Here is an 18,958-nt window from a genome sequence, read left to right as displayed (position 1 = left end):
CCCTAAAAATATTTTTTTTCTGGTGTTGTCCAATATTTGGTCAAAAATGACAAGGTCAAACATTACTTAAGTTTTATCCATATATACAGAATTTCTACCTCTTGAAACTAAATTGCAGTGGCTCACCTTCCGGCAGGGCTTGGAGGACACCTCAAACGAAGCCTTGAAGGCCCGTCTCTGCTGTGTGGTGAGGATGGTACGTGGTCGTTTGGGTCTCCTTGGATCCTTCCCATCATCCCCTTTGCCCGGGCCTCCAGAGCACTTCTCCGGCTTGATATCCAGCTCCTCATCCTCGCTCTTCTCTGGGGAGAAATCCGTCATTCACAGGAATCAGCACATTTCTCTGCAATTTTTCAGACAGGCTATTGATGAATAGATGTTTTTGTTCTGTTACATTTTCGGGAGATTCAGACACAGTACATCCATAATGAAAAGAGACACATGTGGTTTTAATACTTTTATCAATTTATTGCTGAAAGAATAGGCCACATCCTCTTACAAGGCTACAGCCACGTTTTGCAAAGCACTATGAAGTATGCACATTTGTCACTGGACTGGACATTGTGTCATTTATAATTAATAACACGCAGCTTTGGCTGTTTTGTACTGAATAAATCTTTGATAAGACGCCTGCACATAAAGGATGCTATCCTGTAGGGAGAATAAGTATGTGGAATTTGTGCACATATGGGAAAAGATGTGAAATAGATATGAAAACCACAAAGTCTGTAGGCTTCTAATCAATACCCATGACCACGCACACATTAGGCTTGTAAAAACAGAATGCAAAATGGTGCAACAAAAGGCAAAAGTGTTTTTTAATACAGGCTAGAAAGAGGGATGTATTAATATTCTTAAAGTTATTGTGCAAAATGCATGAAGTCAAAGTTAAACTTTGAGACCTAACTTTACTAGGTGATAAAGATCTTTACCCCAGCGTGATACCAAATATCCAATATTCCTTTTCACATTATGACTTTTAAAACTAAAAAAAAAAAAAATTATGATGTTATTCAATCAACTAATCACCGTATCTCAATTAGATGGTGATAATATGTGCGATCCTCAGGCGGTCAATCAAAGCCTTCCCCTGTCATGGTAATCTCTTCCAGTAGGTCGTACTAATGTGCCATCTAAATGAAATGGCTCCTGGCTCTCCTACTGTAATTACAATAGCCAAGCGGGGGATTGGCTTTATTGTTCAGTGGATGGAGGTTTCATCTAATAAGACAAAGCAGCTTATGTGTGATAGAATAATAATCATAATTAGAAAAGGGGCTAAACTCCATGACATGGCAGAGTTCAAAAGTTAAAAACCCATGTAATGGCTACAATCCCCGAGTGACAGTTTCCCGAAATGAAGGGCTGCTGCAATTTGGTGCAGCGGCCCTTTAGTGGCCTCTGCGGCATCAGCAGCGAGTGCCAATTAGGCTAGCAAACACTTTGGCCCCTTTAAAGACAGTGTGCATATGCACATTTTAGTGTGGAACAGAGGACTGATAGGAAGCATAGGTCTGCTGCTGAACCTGAATGCCTAAACCCCACCCCATCATTCATAGCGATGCGCTGCTCTAATTTTTTCCAGCAGCGTGCCATCAATATGCTTTAACTTCTCACTGTTACAGTTATGCCTTCATGGCTGCCAGTTTATCCATTCATGTTCATCTAGCTATCTATCTGTACGGTTTCTGCGAGTGTGTGCATAATATGCATGCACCGTTATGTCAGCATGCAAAAGGGCACTGGCACAATGTATTCCGATATACAAGAGTATTCTCTTCTGTTCTGTACATCATGGAAGCATAATATTTCACCCCATTTGTGTGTATATATGGACAGGATGATGATAAATAATTAAACTGAAAGTTTTCTACAGCCTGCATTTTCTATTTGCTTACCTGAATCAGAGTCATCAGGGCTGACGGATCCAAGCAGATCTTTCTCCTTTTCATAGTCACTCTTGCACAGCAGCTGGCCGTCTTTCAGTACAAACTCGTCGCCTTTGCGCAGCTGTCGGTCGCACACACAACAGCAGAAGCAGTTGAGGTGGTACACGCACTCTAACGCCCGCATCACAAACTCTGTGGGTGCTATCTTCTCCAGGCATCCACTGCATTTAGTAGCAAATAATCTGAGGAGACAGAAACCATGCCAGGAAGTCATGATAAACAACATGTAGTTCGATTAATTGATTTGTGCTTAAATATTGTTTGCTACTGTTGGAGTTCAGGGAATACTAGTTTGCAGTGGTGAGGAATGTCTCTACATGTGGTTGTCCATCACAGCACTGTGATTAAGGGAGCAGTGGGTGTGTGGCTAGGACCCTGGGTGATCTCTTTTGACAGCGGCTCATCTGTTAAAGCACGCTGGATAACCTCTCAACGCCTCAGCAGAGCCCAATCAGAGGAAATGCATGCTTGTCGCCCCGCTCCAAATGCACCAGCAAACCTCAATCAGCACCACAAATCACTGGCTTTACCACATTCAGTGCAGTGATTAGACAGGCCCTACTGCCGCTGGAACAATACGCCTCCAAGTCACGTCTTATAGGATCATGTGACCAGCTAGTGAATGAGACTAATGTGATATCTTGTACATACCAGAATCAACATCATTTACACCCAAGTGCGGAAAAAGAACGCTGAGCTTTCTTTTATTAGTAAAATAAATACTCATTCAACCACTGGTTGATTATTAGTGAGTGTTTGAATTCAATCCTGTAATAATTAGGCTATCAAACTGGCTACGTTATGAATGTAACACTGGTTCAAATGACCACTTTATCTTTCCATAGCTGCTCAAGCAGACTTATCTACTCTAGCTATGTAAAGGGATCTCACCTATGCCTTTTGATCAAAAAGCACACAACTCACATGTTTATCACAAACCACTGGAGAAACCCAGCTGTCTCCATTGCCTTCATTTCCTCTGTGCTCAGATAATAACTTTTTGTTACAGTCAAAGCCGAGACAGTCCGTCCTTGTGCATAAGTCTGAAGGCATACATCCAGAGCTAAAACGACCTGCTAAAGGAAGTGAATGAGTGTGATACTGCCCAGGCCATCATAGCTGATTTATTAGCTCCGGCTCTTTTGTTTGCTTGGACTGGTGGGACAGCTGCTGCAGTGCTTGTCTGTATCTACGCTTTGCATCAATGCCATTGTGCGCTATGAGAGAGAAAAAGAGAAAGCCAATCACCATCATCTACTGATACTGGACAGGGTTGGCCGACAGTGATGAATATGGGTAAATATGAGGCCACATGAGGGGGCAGCAGTGGCAGCCTTTGTAATGGTAATGGCTTTGTAAAATGCTGATATAGATATTGATATTCCATGCATGGGGCACACTGGGTTTGTTGGGCAGCTGTACTGATGTTTGGAAAAGGATAGCTGGGGTATTATTGTTGTGGTTTTTATCATGTTTGTCTTTTCTGACATTTGTGGTAATTACTCCCATGTGTACAGATAATCATTGTTTAAATGTAAAGTGCCCTATCATTCTCTGTGGCACCATTCTAAGTTATGTTAAATATTTAATGTGAATAATGACTTTATTTACAGGGTATTTAATTCTCATAAATACCTGTGACAGCATTTAAAGCTTATCAAGACAACAACAATATGAACATGGGCAGTGTCGGGAAATAGGAAAGGCGATAATCTTTGATTTATTGTTAAACATTAAGAAGATTAAGGAGCTTTTACTCAACAAAGGATAATGTTAATACCTTTAAAAAAAAGTGGCACGTTCAGCAATTCTGTTCAATTCACAGAATTTTGCGCTACCTGGAGGCATATACCAAAATGAATGAGTAAGCACATGTGACAGAGAGAAAGAGAGAGAGAGAGAGGGATTTGGGATTTAGATTTAATTATTCTGTTGGGTATTTTTTCAGTTCTATCTGTTAATATTCAGTTTTCTCATATTATAATAAATTGTTTCTTCTCTCTTACCCATATTTTGGGCAAGCATGTATAGTACCTGAGAAAAAAAAACTTACTAATTGCCCCAAACTCCTATTTAATTTAATACTGACACAAAATCAGCAAGGCAAAATAAATGATGGGGTAATTATAACAGGAATAATTGACCCCATTACCCCATTACATTAATTTTCCTGCATTACATTTGGACTCTGTTCCGTCACAGACTGAGCTTTTATCCCAAACATGAATTCTTCCATTTGATTTTAAATGAAGTATTTATAACTTAGACTGATGAAATTAGACTACTGCATGTTGGACCTGTCAGACTCGTAGATGATGAATCTGTCATGATCTCGTCCACACGTCCAATTCAAATGTTTATTCAATGATGCAAATCCTTGCCTGAGAGATCAAGCTTGGAAAACAGGGATAAGCTGGAAATTACCATTTTGAGCTGCCGTGGAACTTCCTGGATTCGCTTGCTCACCTCTCCGCTCCATGCTCTCGAGATACTTATTGTCCAAATGAAAACATTCTTTTTCATCCCTTTATTTTTGTCTCCTCCTCTCTTACCCTCCTGCACTAATCTTGTAAGCCATTATTTTTCTATTTCCCCTCTCTGTCACTTTGCATTATTTTTGCTGCTGTAATTCCCATTCGTTCCTTCTGAAGTCTTCCTGTCCGGCTTTGTCCTGGAATCTAATCCTGACTTCTTTGGCTGTCGTCAGCCCCGCCCCCCAAGTTCGACATTCTCAGCAGGACCTCAGATGGAATAGCCATGCATGATGCCCCTGCTATAGCAACCACACCCTGGCAGGAAGGCGATGGCTAACTTTTCGGATGGCCAGAGAAAGCCTTTCACAAGGCTGGCAGCAGAAGTAAATCCTTCTTGGAGGAACAAGAGGAATTAGCAGGGAGCAGTGGAGTAGGGATTTAACCCTACCCCTTTTTTCCTTTTGAAAGGCACAGTCACTTCAACTCCCACTGCTATCCACAATCAAACAGGGCAAAGGCAGGGGGTTGCAGAGAGAGAGAGAGAGAGAGAGAGAGAGAGAGAGAGAGAGAGAGAGCCAATGAATGACACAAGCACTGGATTGTGGAGGAGCCCCTAATCCCATTTTAATACCTTTCCAAGTTCAGCGCCAAAAGAATGCTCTTTAAAAACAACGCCACAGTGTGAGCAGGCGAAGGCCAACCAGGGGGAGTCACCACTCTCAATCCCCCGTAACATTACCTGATTAACAGCCCGAGGCCTGAGTTAGCAATAGAGCGCAGCAACGCAAAGAGAGTCCAGACCTCCTGTTAGCATGGCTGCTATAAGCATAGCTGCAAAGCAAATGTCGTAAACAATGGCATAAACAAGGTCAATGTTGTCTCAGATGCCGTGCCTGGTCTGGAGAGGATTTCTGTCCTGTGGTTTAAGATGAAAGCCATAAGGGAGAGAAGAAAGACAGAACTCCAGTGGAGCTGCTGCTCTTTGGGGCTGGACACAGGCCCACATCTGGGCCTTTTTAAGCTACTCTGCTCTACAAACTCAATAAGTGCATACACTGCTACCGGACACACAACGTAAGATCATATTCGAGAGAAGACTTACAAGACCTCATCTCAGTTTGAGCTCACAGTTTGATCTCAAGGTATAAAATGTCTAAAGTCAGACTTTCGCTTATTCATTTTTTTAAAGAAAAGTCTATCTACGTGCTGAATTCAGTAAGCATTGTAGATATTAATTTGTAGTCATACAGTATGCCAAATAGAAACTCCAGAAAAAGCATAGAAATGACATCACTTCAGCAGAAACACAAATCAAAAAGATAATAGTTAGGCAAAGTGGAGAGATGGATAGAGAGAGGAAAGTGGACTAAGGCTCACCATTTATTTACAGTGGGGATGTGTGTTCCCCTACCATCACCTGAGTGCGCAGATTTACAGATATGGCTCTCACATTTGGATCAAGAGACGCAATTCAGGCAACGCAGCCCCAATATTGATTCAGGCGCTCCTAGTCCAGGACCCCATGAGTAGAATCGGAGATAATCCCCAAAATGCTCCCCAGGTGATCATTATCAGCTTCCAGTCACTCAGGCACACACACAATAAATTGTCATTCAAATTATTTGTGCTCACATGCAGGGACTTACAACTTTTCCCAAAGGAATGTCCTCTTGTGGCATCTATAAGCAACAAGTGTATTGAACCCTTTTTCACTCCGGACAAAATTAAAAGACTAGGAAAATGATAAAATAATTTACATCCATGAAATATTTGTTTAATTATCTAGAATACCTGAACACATTTTGTTTCCTGATTGCAATCAGGAAAAAAAAAAAGGTTAAAGTCTCGGCTGCTGGGGCAGACAGAGCATTTAACAGGCCTTGTTGGATGAAGATATTTCTGGATGAAAAAAAAGCAGCAATCTGGGAGTTGAATACTAAGCTCAATGGATCTTCAAGCCCTCTGTCTTGCCAAAACCTGGCTCTCACCTTCCAGTTCCTCTTTCTTCTCTCCTTTAAACCACAAAGCAGCCCGCTTACAGGAGTATGTGGTCTTCCCTTTGAACAGATTATGAGCAACTTAAAGTGTGACAACATCTTAAAGCTTTCACCACATGTTGCCAATGATTTCCCCACCACAAAAGACCTTCCTCTGTATGCCTCTGCCTTGGCGATAAGGATCACAGACCAGAGGGAGATAAAAAGACAAGCCTGGAGGAGGGGGGGAAAGAGGAGGGGGCAAGCCTGGATAATTGGCGTACATTTAGCAACACATGCTTTTCTCCCCACCTATTCTCCTCTCGCTTTCTGCTGAACATGCATGAGGGGGAGGTCATAACAGTTTACAGCAGAATGACTTCTTATGTCACCACATCTTCATCAAAGACAGAGAAAGGATAAGGATTACCCAGGAGGACAGCTGTAAACGATCGCTTTGAACACCATTCCTCTGGCTTCACCACCCGCGCTCCCCTGGCTTGCGGAGTCAGTGCATGCCAATCATAAAGACATAAGTGATAAGGAATTTTCAGGCAGATCAAGGGGGAAAATACTCTTCTGCCATTGAGTCAATTCTGTCAATTTAACATTAATGTTGCTTGTGAGAACGCCAAGAAATTGGAACATTGGAAATCCTGGCACATCCATGGTTTTTGAGAACAGTGAAGATCTTAGCTGTCCGTGAAAACAAGGGGGCAGGTAATACACAACAGCAAGTGATGGGTGAAAGTGCAGGTTTTGGTATTTGTTATTTTATTATTTTATTGTATAACTGCTGCCTGTTCAGATAAAATGATATTTCGAGATAAAGATGGTGCAGTTTTAGCCATGGTTCCATCTACAGAGGATTATATACAATCATTTGGTGTAATGGAAAATATTATTTGAAAGCATGTTTTGCAAAAATTGTTGACATAACATATTGCAGTTTAACATACTCTGCATTTTAATTGAAAATTGTAATTTTACTCAGATCATGTTTAAAGTGGGAAGCCGACATCCCTTATCGACACTGTTTTTAAATGTGTACAGTACTTTTAATGAAATCGGTTCAAAATGGTGCAGATAACTTTAAGAAAATGAAACAATGTAGGGTTAGTGTTTATCTCTGCTGATAAAATAGTTTAACCCTTCACAACCTACCAAATTTCAAAAGGAACATCACTTTCCTATGGGAAACAAATCTATTTATTTATGCCCAGCACTGCTCTGTAATGAGAGAAATGTGTTTGAGCAGAGGCTGCCCAACATGCAGAATTGATGTTTCTGTCCCCTTTCCCCCTTACCGGCTAAACTCAGAGAAAGTGCACAGTTTGGTCCAGGTCATTCTGGACATTTTGGTTTTGGTGAATGACTACTTAACTGCCTCACTGCCTCAATCAGACAGTTTGAGTAGAAATAGGCAATTATCATGTCATGTCATGTCATTACACAGAACAATACATAACTAATGGTGGAACTGGTGGTTCAGTGGTTAAAGCTTTGGGCTACTGATCAGAAGGTTGAGGGTTCAAATGCTGGTACTGCCAGTCTTGAGTGCTTGAGCAACAAAAATGAATTAAATATCAGTATCACCAAATGTATTTCCATTATAGAGACAAGGAATTAGGCAATACAAATGCTATGTCACACATAATTGACCACCCATGAAAAAGTCAGCCAGCTGGTTATTCCTACCTGCACTCTCTTATCTTCTACTCTGTGGATTGCACTTCCCATGGAGACTGTTGTATTGTCTCAGTGTGCATTAATTCATCAATTTAAAGAAGTGTTTCTGAAGTATATAATAGTTACATGTGTTATGCAACAGATAATCTACAGGGTGTCGCAAAAGTCTCCATACTTAGGGGACTATGTATGCCAGCACCATGTCGGTTGTGCCTTTTTCAGTGAATAGTCATGGACATCCACTTCTCTTTTGGTCTTCAGCACTCCCAGTCTTTTTGAATTTGTTAATAAGTTTGGCAACAGTGTCATTTGTGATGTGCTTGCCATGTTTCCTTTTAAAGTCCATCACAACCTTGTGACAGCTTCCTGATCCAGCCATGAGAATGATTTCAATACTTTTGTCAAAGGCGTGCTTAAAAATTACATTTATATATATAAATATATAGTCAAAATATATATATAAAATTTTATTTTTTTAAGTATGAAAATTTTTGGAAGATATTTTGCTAAAAAGTGTTAATTAACTTTTGGGATACCCTGTATATTGCCAAAAGTATGTGGACACCTGACCATCACACCCATATGCGGGTCTTCCCCAAATTGTTACAACAAAGTTGGAAGCCCACAATTGTCTAGAATGTCTTTGTATGCTGTAGAACTATGATTTCCCTTCACTGGAACTAATGGGCCCAAATGTGTTCCAACATGACAATGTCCCTTTGCACAAAATGAGATCCATAGTAAAGACATAGGCTCCTCACCTGACATCAGTTCCCAACCTCACTAAACTGCTTGTGTCTGAATGGACAAATCCCCACAGCCAAGTTCCAAAATCTAGTGAAAAAAGCCTTCTCAAAAGTGTGGAGGCTCTTACAGCAGCAAAGGGGTGTACCAACTCCATATTAATGCCCATGGTTTTGGAATGGGATGTTCACCTAGCATATCTGGTTGTGATGGTCTGGTGTCCTCATACTTTTGGCCATACAGTTAACGATTAATGCCACACCAGATTTGTCAGACCCATAGCCTGCATGCAAAAACACAACCGACTATATCCTGTTTTTATGTGCATTGTCTTATGTGTATAGAAATCCATTCAAATCACACCCTCCCACTTACTGTATGTATATTTAAAATTATAACCTACCACGTTGTATAACAATGTTATGACTGTGTGGCCTGTAGTTTGTTTGTATAATGGTTTCTACTATAATGAATCATACCTTATTCTCGGTCTATATTCATCATTGACCTTTTGTCCATTTTCTTCTTTATGGAGCTCTGTATTAACCTGATATTGCGATCCTTTACCCTTTCCTTTTTTTAATCATCATGATAGATTTTGGACCGCTGCCTTTCAAAATAAAAACTTTCAAGTGTGTCCGTCTTTGTAACATTTCCGCTAAAATATTGACATGAAATCTATTGGAGACAGAGACAGAAAATAGCTGCCCCTGTTATTGTAACCACCTGATAGCCAAGACTGACATGAAGATGTTTATACCGCTATATTATGCCTTATTTTTTGCATCATAATCATAAAAAAGGGACCTGTGTCTTATTACCTGTTCACATCACCTACTCATTTTTTGTCATTCTAAAATCAGAAATAGGAATGGTGTTGGTTATAACCAGCTCTGATATACTTTAATACCTGTAGTCTCTAATAATATGGTCTCTGTTGATTTACTGTAGCGAGCATTTAGGCTTTAACTGTGAATAAAACTTGGTTGAAAAAAAATCTTTACATTATGTAGCAGGAATAATAAGACTAACCTCGGCCTGCACTCTAATGCTGAGACCCATTTTGAGAGGCCACATTATCAATGCATTAGATCATAACTAAAGTCCTTAAAGTTTAACCACACTCTAAATAATGCTGTTTCATTAAAGTAAAAAAGATACTATATTAATTAAAGCAAAAAAACTTCTGTTTAATAATCCATAAGGAAATTGGCCTCCATTAATGCTTAGTATCAGCATTTCTCTTTGGTGTGGTGAGATTACAGTGTAAAGTAATGAAGCCAAATAAAGAGTTGCCATGTCTTCCCCACGGTCCCCAGGGCAAGCTCGAGTCAGCTCTAAGAGCGGCTTAATCGCCTCCCCCTCTTTACTAAATTAGCATAGTAATGAGCTTTAAATTGAGGCACTTTGTTTTTTAATTAAACTCCCAGCAGGTAAAAGTAAAATGCATTAGAGTGGGAAATGTGCACAATCACTAATGGTCCAGAGTTGCCATCTCCATCAGAACAATCTTTGGGCTCTCTCTCTTGTGTCTCTCCTGAGGAACACTAAGCAAAGGTCTCAGTAGACACTTCCCATCCCTCACTTTGACACTCCTCATGTGTTGGAGAAATATCTACCAAATTATGCGCCCACAGTTTCCATAGATTGTGGGATGATGATTACGTCCCTTGTGGCTCACAAAATGTGATCTAAACCTCGACCAGTGTCTTGCCATGAGTCATCTCAGTGGAGAATGTTCTTCGACCATCTTTTCACCGTGATGGATAAAGTAGATTTGCTTCTACAGATCTGCTCTTTCTGTAGCACTATTGTCTGCTGTGTTCTAGTATGCTTTTAGGCATTGATGCAAGTAGCTGGATGGTCACATGGTCATATTTGGTTGACATGAAGCAATTTGTTATTTTTTTTATAAAGGTATAGCAGTCTTTGCACTGGGTCTTATCCATCTGTGAATGATGCCTTACACTGCATGTCACTTTATTTTCTGCTCAGTGCGTCAAATATGCCAGTTACATAAAAATATTGATGCGCTGGGAATAATAATGCAGCTATTATACTGTAGAAGTTGTAGAAGTCTGTTGCATTTTCAGAAAAGTCTCTCTTTTGTCAGTGAATGCAATTGTGACCTTTGATCAAGCTCATTAAGAGTGCAGAAAATTACAAAATAATTGTACATTTGCATTGTTTGCCCTAAATCACAGCTTAGAACAGTGCTTTCTGTCCCACTGAACTACTATAACAGTAATGAGATACAGGTGATCATCATACCCTAAACATCTCCTGCTTCAACACCTTCTTCCAAGTAACTGAGCCAAGTGCAACAGTGACAGACACAGAAATAGATAGAGAAAAGAGAGAAGGAGAGCAAAAATTTTTTAACCCTGTCAAATAAAAGATCTCATAAAAGAAACACATTCATTAAAATCATACACATGATTTTGTATTAAAACAAATCCATTGTTCAGGCATCGGTAAATGAGAGCTGAAATGACAACACTGAAGAATGAAAAGGACTGCAGGGTGGCCTGTGGTGGAGATGAGCACACAGCTGAGTGGAGAGATCAGACAGACAGGTACACAGAAAGTGTTTGATCAGCTGGACTTCTCCAGCAAGCATGCTCAGTGCCGCACGACAGTTCCTATATACGAGGTGACAGTATTGAAAAGAAGAAAAAGAGAGCGAGAGAAAGAGGAGACTGTGTGGGAGTGAGGTGGTGATTGTGAAAGAATAACATGAATGCTGGAGAAGACTGATATCTAAATCTTTTTTTTTTTTTTTTTCATTGCACACTTCAAAGCAAAGAAGCAAACAATTCCCCATGGTCCAAATGATAATTCCTTAAAATGTAAATTTATTAACTATAAACTCATTTTCTGAGCATGTAAATGAAGGCTGTTATTGCACTAAAGAAAAATCCTCATACTATGTATGCCACAGTAGACATTCAAAGCTGACCAAGAACTAAACATTTCTTTCTTTCATCTGATATTTTTCCCCATTTCTGGCATCTACTGTATGGACCGTAAGAATCGGTGACACATTTACTCCGTAAGAGCCGAGTGCGCTTGTGTGTGAGAGGCAGAGGAGCCTGAGTTATAGTTGCCTTTCGTCAGCCTGCTCTGCTTCTCATCACCCTCCTCCGGTCCTGTAACCCTAGCCTGCAGTAATGCCCATCTCCTCTACTGCCCTGCTGGAGACTAGACATCTTTACATGTGCACTCCAAATACGAGAGAGAGGGAGGGAGGGTGAGAGGAAAAAAGTAATTATTTTTAGACTATAGGGCCAAGTGTAAGTCACAAAAATAGCATAAGAAAACAAAAATAAAATAATTATAATAGGAATATAAAAATGACCAACAACAACAGTGTTTCAAAGGCACACAGACATTGTGGAAAAAAAGGAAACAGACAAAGACAGACCCAGAAAGTGCAGCACTAAAAACTCACCAGTACTATACCTGTTTTATAATGCTAATAATTCTACAACCCTTCCAGGCCAATATAAATGATATCCAACAGGCTTATGCCTTTTGCTGGCAACTGGAGGTTCAAGTAGACATAACTGGGCCCTTTGAAATAGCTAGAGATGATTGTACTGAGTCTAATAACTATCAGATGTATGCTATGAGCCATAACTTGCTAAAGATACTTTGGCTAATCAACAGGACACTGTTCAGATTTTCTGATCTCCACGTTACCTCATGTATCTCTCTCATGAGTGGTTTGGGGAGAAATGGTACATTTTCTTAATAAACCCACTAGGGGTTGAATATATTTCTGAATATATATTAATATAAAAAAAAATCTTAAGAGTGAGTGCGAGAGAGAGAGAGAGAGAGATGAGAGAGAGAGAGAGAGAGAGAGAGAGAGAGAGAGAGAGAGATGAGAGGGATTACCAGCACTGAGTTGGTTAAAAAGCAACATTTCAAGCAAGGAGCTTTATAATTACTATTGACCCCTGGAAGCCTTTGTCTGAACAATAAAACAAACAGTAATATAAGGTGTTCTTCAGTGAGGGCTCTGCAAATATGCAAAGAAGAGATCCGGTGAAGAACATCACATGCAGGCTCCTTTTCACCGAGGCCTAATCTGTGTGCCTGCACAATATTAAGATGGCTTTGGGGCCACTTGTGACCCAGCTGTTCACTAATGAAAAATTCCTCAGCTCCATACAGGGGCTAGAGGAGACTGCCCCCTCTCCACCCACGACCATGCCCTGTCCATCTTGAGAAGTTTACCCTGGATGAATAGATAGTGGATTACAGAGAAAAGAGACAGGAGTAGAGGCTGGAGAATAAGCTTTGCTGTGTTTGTATGTGTGCCCCTGCTACCCCTCTTCCTCCCTGTCTATTGATATTTGAAAGAGGAGGAGTGTTTACCAAAGTTTTAATTAGCAGAGATGACCCTGTCATTATTTGGATGCTACTGCACTAAGGCGGGGGTTCTGTTTACCTGACAGAGATTAAGGCTAAGCTTAAAATCAAGAACCTCTATGGCAGCAGCAGCTTAAGCAATGTAAAGATGAATCCAGAGTCGTCTGTTTGCTCTGGCGCTTTCTAATCTCCCTTCTTTGACTCGCACACTAATCAAGAAGGGTAAAACATTTCCACACCTGTCAGATCAGCCTTGAGATTTAAGAAATGTTATTATATTTATTGACCCATATATATTACATTTTTTTAGTAAAATTCATTGGCCATCTATTTACCATTTCACATGTAATTACAAAGGATGATTTGATGACTATGATGCCAGATGTGATAAACCAAGCCCATAGGTAAAATGGGTTCTGCCTTTTTCCCCATATTGTTTATGAAATGATTTAAGGTTCCTGTTTGTCTATATGACACACATCTCCCTGTTCATCAAAAGTCTTGTTTCTTAAGTCTGACAGTTAGTTGTCCTTCACATAGTCTCAATTTAAGCATTAACATAAGCTTGACACAGTAGATGACTGTTAAAAAGAAAACAATAAAGTGAGAGAGAATATGCTGCTGTAAAAGTCAGTTTGCACTTTATCCCCATCCTTCAGCTTGGTAATAGCAGCCCCATTTAGCATGGTATATTTCAGTAAGCTTGACAAGCACATTCCAAACTGGTGGACCCCCTTCCTTGGCTGTCTTGTCTCTGTCTGGCTAAGAAGTGGCAAATGCCCATTTAATAGACCTGTTTAAAGTCGGTAGCTAGCTGTGAAACGGCAGGCTCGATAGAGTTATAAAGTCAACAGCCGCACTCTTGACCCCTTGAAGAGCTGCTGAAGAGGCCCATGTTAGTTCTCTGGGTAAAACAGAAGATATGGAAGTATAGAGGTAGTGAAAAAGAGAGGCACATGGAAAAAGGGCTCTGCAGGACTGAACCTTATATACAGTGTCCTCCAGAATTATTGGAACCCTTTATGAAAAAGAGCAAAAATTAATACTTTTAATATTACTGCAAACACAAAACATACCAGGACTCTTACTATTATTTTGTGATTGTGATGCCTGCCTTGGAGAGAATAACACTACTGAGTCTCTTCCTGTAACATCTAACAAAGTTGGAGACACTTGTAGAAGGATGCACTCCTTATTATTCTTAGGTTTGTGCATGTGCACTCCCCTTTTGAATTCAGGCCACAGGTTTTCAGTAGGGTTCAAATCCGGACACTTGTAAAACATTGCAAGAAATTGCTTTTTGCTAAACATTGGTCTTGATTTTTCTTTAACCACACCCGTGTTGATTTGTGAGTATGTGTTGCTCTTCTTCTTGTTAAAGGCTCTATCTGTAGGCAAATCTTAACCTCCTGGAAGAGGCGAACAGGTTTTGGGGTGAAATATCCTTGATGGCAGAATTCATGATGCTATCCATCTTCATAAGTGCTCTTGAACCAACTCCATATTTTACAGTGGTTATCAGATGCTTTTCTTTCTATTCAGTCCCCTTTTATCACCAAACATGCTAATGAATCTAAACTTTGCAAAAGTCTAAAACTGCAACATTTGGGATCTTTTGTCATTTTCTCCCTCACTGTATGGAGGAACAGTGTGTTCTTGAGTTCAATTTTTATTAGAACAAAGATAAATAGTTTCTTCAACTGTTTGAGAGTAATGTTTATTTTACACATTTTTTTTTTGCTCATTTTTATGAAGGATGCCAATAATTCTGGAATGCTGCTCTAAAACCACTCTTACAGAGCTGGGTTCTTGGACCCTCTAAACAGGATATGTTAAAACATAACTTAAATACTCCTCTTAAAAAAAGAGATAGATTTGTGCGGAGCCTGGTTGCCATGGCAGCACCAGCAGGCAGGCTGGTGATGAATGAGCTGAAGAAGTAGTTTTCTCTGCAGTGTGGGGAGAGCACACATTGGCCTATGACGGATGTGCCAGACCTAGCAGGCACATATTGTCATGGTGGTGTCTGGGAGACTGAGATTCAACAGCCAGAGGCAAAAATTAGGAACATTTGCTCCAGGGGTAGAGGTTAAAGTTCAGCAAGACCTCTCTTGATGAGACCAGCTACAGGGAACACTGACACAATTAAAATACGAGCCACTCAATGTTTGACCACTTCTTTATACCTGATACGTGATAAGGTAATCATGTAAGGTTAAGTAAGCTAAGCACCAGGGCTGGTTCTAGTATAGGAGATCTTCCTTGTGGGGAATGAAAGTGGGATAACCTGTTAATCATATTTATCGAGGCATTTTACAGCCATGTATTCTGTTTTCAGCATATGTTTTGCCCTTAATGATTCAGTTACAGAATACATAAGATTTTTTTTTAATTCTCTCAAATCATAGATGCTATGGAAAAGTCAGATGCATGAATGCACCATAATGTAGTTATTTAGCTATTTACAATGTTTTACAATTTTTCTGTGCCTATCCTATATTAAACCTGGTCCAACACAAAGATCTTTGTTAATTATTATTAAAAAAAAAATAAATAAATAAATAAATAAAAAAAATAGTGAATTCACCCTGCCATGTTCATTCGATGGAAGCCACAAAAAAGATGCCATGAAGGGTGGGGGCGCGAGAGAGAAAATGAAAAACAAACAACCCTTCTTTGTTCACAGGATGTTTTAGAACCAAGAGGTTAGGGATTACCACCCAGATTAGCATACAGAAACTATATTTGAATTTGTGATCAGGAGCTCCCTTCAAAGAGCTCAGTCAAAGATTAGGTGGTGTTGTGCTGAAAAGCGTCTTTTATTGTGCAATGGAGTTACACTAGCCAAACAAAGATGTCTGCAGTGTGTGGGGCTGGCGCAAAAATGTGGGCATGTCACCATGGCAACAATGGCAAAAAAAATGAGAGGAGTGATGCTGGAATGCGCGAAAGAGACGGGGACAACAACCCCCCCAACCCCCTATATATACACACACACGGGAAGGAAGAACACTCCCCTGCCGAGATCACACACCGTTTAAACACTGCAGCCATTACTACCAAAAGCTGCATATTCAAAGACAACAGAATGGAAAATGGAAATTGTTCTATATTTCTGTACATTGCTTAAACAGCAGGTCCTAGTGACTGAGTGGGTCCGAAACAATGGTTTAAGTGAACAATACATGAACTATGAAGGAAGAGTGGCTCTCTTGGTGGAAAGCTGGGCTGTTCTTGTCAGCCTCCAGACATTTAGGGGAACTTGGCTGGGTTCCCTAGGGCAGTATCTGACGTGGAGATGGCGGACAGATTCTCTGGTGTTAGAAAGAGGGAAAGCGGGGGAAACATGCTACAGTATGTGGGACCAGCAACAATACAGACACCCTGCAAAATTACTGCCAACAAAACAGCACCATTTCTAGCAATCATCAATGATCTTAACATTGTTCTCTTTGTTTTGGCTTAAAGCACCAAATCCTGGAGGTCAGCTGCAACAGTTTGTACTATGGATCATTTATGTTATATTTTAGTTATGATCTGTTTTAGGGACTGTAATAGCCAGGAATGAGACTTAAAACCACCAGAGATGTTTATGTTGTAACTTAAATACCAAGTAAATTTCAGAGTTCGTTCCTGTGTATAGAAGGAAAAAAATACATCCTCTTTGCTTGAAATCAAGCAGTACAATGCTTTTGAATATTGTAACAATCTTTTGTTTTGAAAAGAACTCTGTGTTCTGAGACCCTAGTGAAAAAATGCCTCACAGTTGGCTCTGGTAGGACGATGTGAAAGTCCCTGCTGGCACAAACTGGCAGTGGAGCAAGGACGCAGGGATATCACATGTCACATGGGACGGGGCACGTGCCAAGCCAAAAGACCACCCGTCCAGTCAGCTTCAAACCAGAGGCTCTCTCTTTCAGCCAGAAAGCCATCCATTCCACACACACACACACACACACACACACACACACACACACACACACACACACACACATAGCCAAAAAGGACAAGTTGCTGATTTGCTTATGGAATGCTATTGCAAATATGTTTAGCTCATTTACACGTTTAGCTCATTTACATATCCCAATATATGTAAAAACATGGAAGAATATTTAAAGCGCTTTAACAGTTAAAACACATTATCCTGAGCGCCTAAAATAAAAGGGTTTGCAAACCTCTGTGTCTGGTGATATACACAATATGCATGTGCAATCCACAATATACATAATTTAAATGTCAATAACTAAACATTAGGCTAGAGTTAATTCGCTACAAAGCATGTCAAATAATTGTTTAATAAAAGTCTCTCTTTTTCATAAAAACATAGAAATATATCTCTCCTGGGATTTTCACACAAACTGTCACTAGTGCTTATTCAGAATGGTGCAAAAAAAAAAAAAAATCCAGTGAGCGGTAGCTCTGCAAGCAGAAATGCCTTGTTGATGTGAGAGGTTGTAGGAAGGTGGCCAGAATTGTACGAACTAACAAGAAAGGCTACGGTAACTCAAACAGCCACTCTTTACAACCGTAGCGAGGAGAAAAGCATCTCAGAACACACATGTTGAACTTTGAGGTGGATGGGCTACAACAGCAGCAGAGCACAACGGGTTGCACTCCTGTCAGACAGGAACAGGAATCTGAGGCTACAGTGTGCACAGGCTTACAGAAACTGCACAGCTGAAGAATGGAAAAAGACCAGGCAATGTTTTTCCAATCTTCAACTGTCCAGTTTCGGTGAGCCTGTGCACATTCTCCTCTCACCTCTCTCATCAACATCTCATCAAGCCACTTCCACCCTCAGAGCTGCCACTTACTGGATGTTTTTTGTTTTTCGCACCATTCTGTGTAAAAACTAGAGACTGTCGTGTGTAAAAATCCCAGGAGATCAGCAGTTTCTGAAATACTCAGACCAGCCTGTCTGGCCCGTCTGATACCAACAACCAACATCCCCATTCTGATGGGCATTTACTGAAGCTCATGACCTGTATCTGCATGATTTTATTCATCGTGCTGCTGCCGTACGATTGAATGACTGGATAATTACATGAGTGTGCAGGTGTACATGTGTTTTAATAAAGTGGTGAGTGTGTGTATTGTTATAAAACAATAGAATAGAGTCAAATAGCAAAAAGTCAGTGAAAATTTCAGAAATGCAGGTCAGTAACAATTACGTACTTTAACTAGCACTAGAGAACCATGAAATAGAAACACTAACATGAAATGTAAAATTATGACAATTAATTGAAAAATCACTGAACGTGTGACTATACATTTAATGTGTCTACTGACAGCATATAAGCAGATAGAACAGGTATAAAATGGCCTGCCATTGGTGTGTAATATCACAATTTTGGAGATATTTCTTGGCTATAGCCTTGAAGTATGTACTGTGACCTACATGCCACATAACATCATGACTCAACTCCTCCTTGTGTTTGACACTCACATGTTAATTTGCCATTTCACAGCTGAGCACTGTGGACTCTGTGCTGTCCAACCAGCTGGCTCAAGCACATTGTGCATGCAAGTCAATGTGTGTGTAAACACACTAGTACTGATCAGATGTGCAGTCTTTATTGTCACACACAGACAGCACACTCCCTTCACTGCCTCTGATGGCTCTTTGACCAAGGGAGGGTGTGTATATTGTGTTACTAGACAGCCTTTGGGTGAGGGAGTGTGCATTGACAGAGCAATTTTACACACTCTGGCAGTGCATTGTGTGAACAGGAGTGGGCTTTTCTCTACA

General features: G+C 40.3%; 1 protein-coding gene across 6 annotated transcripts in view; it reads right to left on the bottom strand.

The window, feature by feature from the left end:
- lmx1bb (LIM homeobox transcription factor 1, beta b) overlaps nucleotides 1-18,958 on the bottom strand; it is a 55,933-nt gene that overhangs the window by 6,948 nt on the left and 30,027 nt on the right. For all 6 annotated transcript variants that reach the window (XM_026925120.3, XM_053236267.1, XM_053236264.1 and 3 more), the window contains 2 exons: nucleotides 1,899-2,131; nucleotides 127-302 (listed from right to left, as the gene is read on the bottom strand). In XM_026925120.3, the coding sequence (XP_026780921.1) occupies nucleotides 127-302; nucleotides 1,899-2,131 (409 nt within the window). The remainder of the gene's footprint in view (nucleotides 1-126; nucleotides 303-1,898; nucleotides 2,132-18,958) is intronic.

Source organism: Pangasianodon hypophthalmus, chromosome 8 (assembly GCF_027358585.1).
Source record: "Pangasianodon hypophthalmus isolate fPanHyp1 chromosome 8, fPanHyp1.pri, whole genome shotgun sequence".
In the NCBI taxonomy this organism is placed as follows: Eukaryota; Metazoa; Chordata; class Actinopteri; order Siluriformes; family Pangasiidae; genus Pangasianodon; species Pangasianodon hypophthalmus.
Note: the sequence above shows the minus strand (reverse complement) of the source record. Positions and strands in the feature narration are given on the sequence as shown.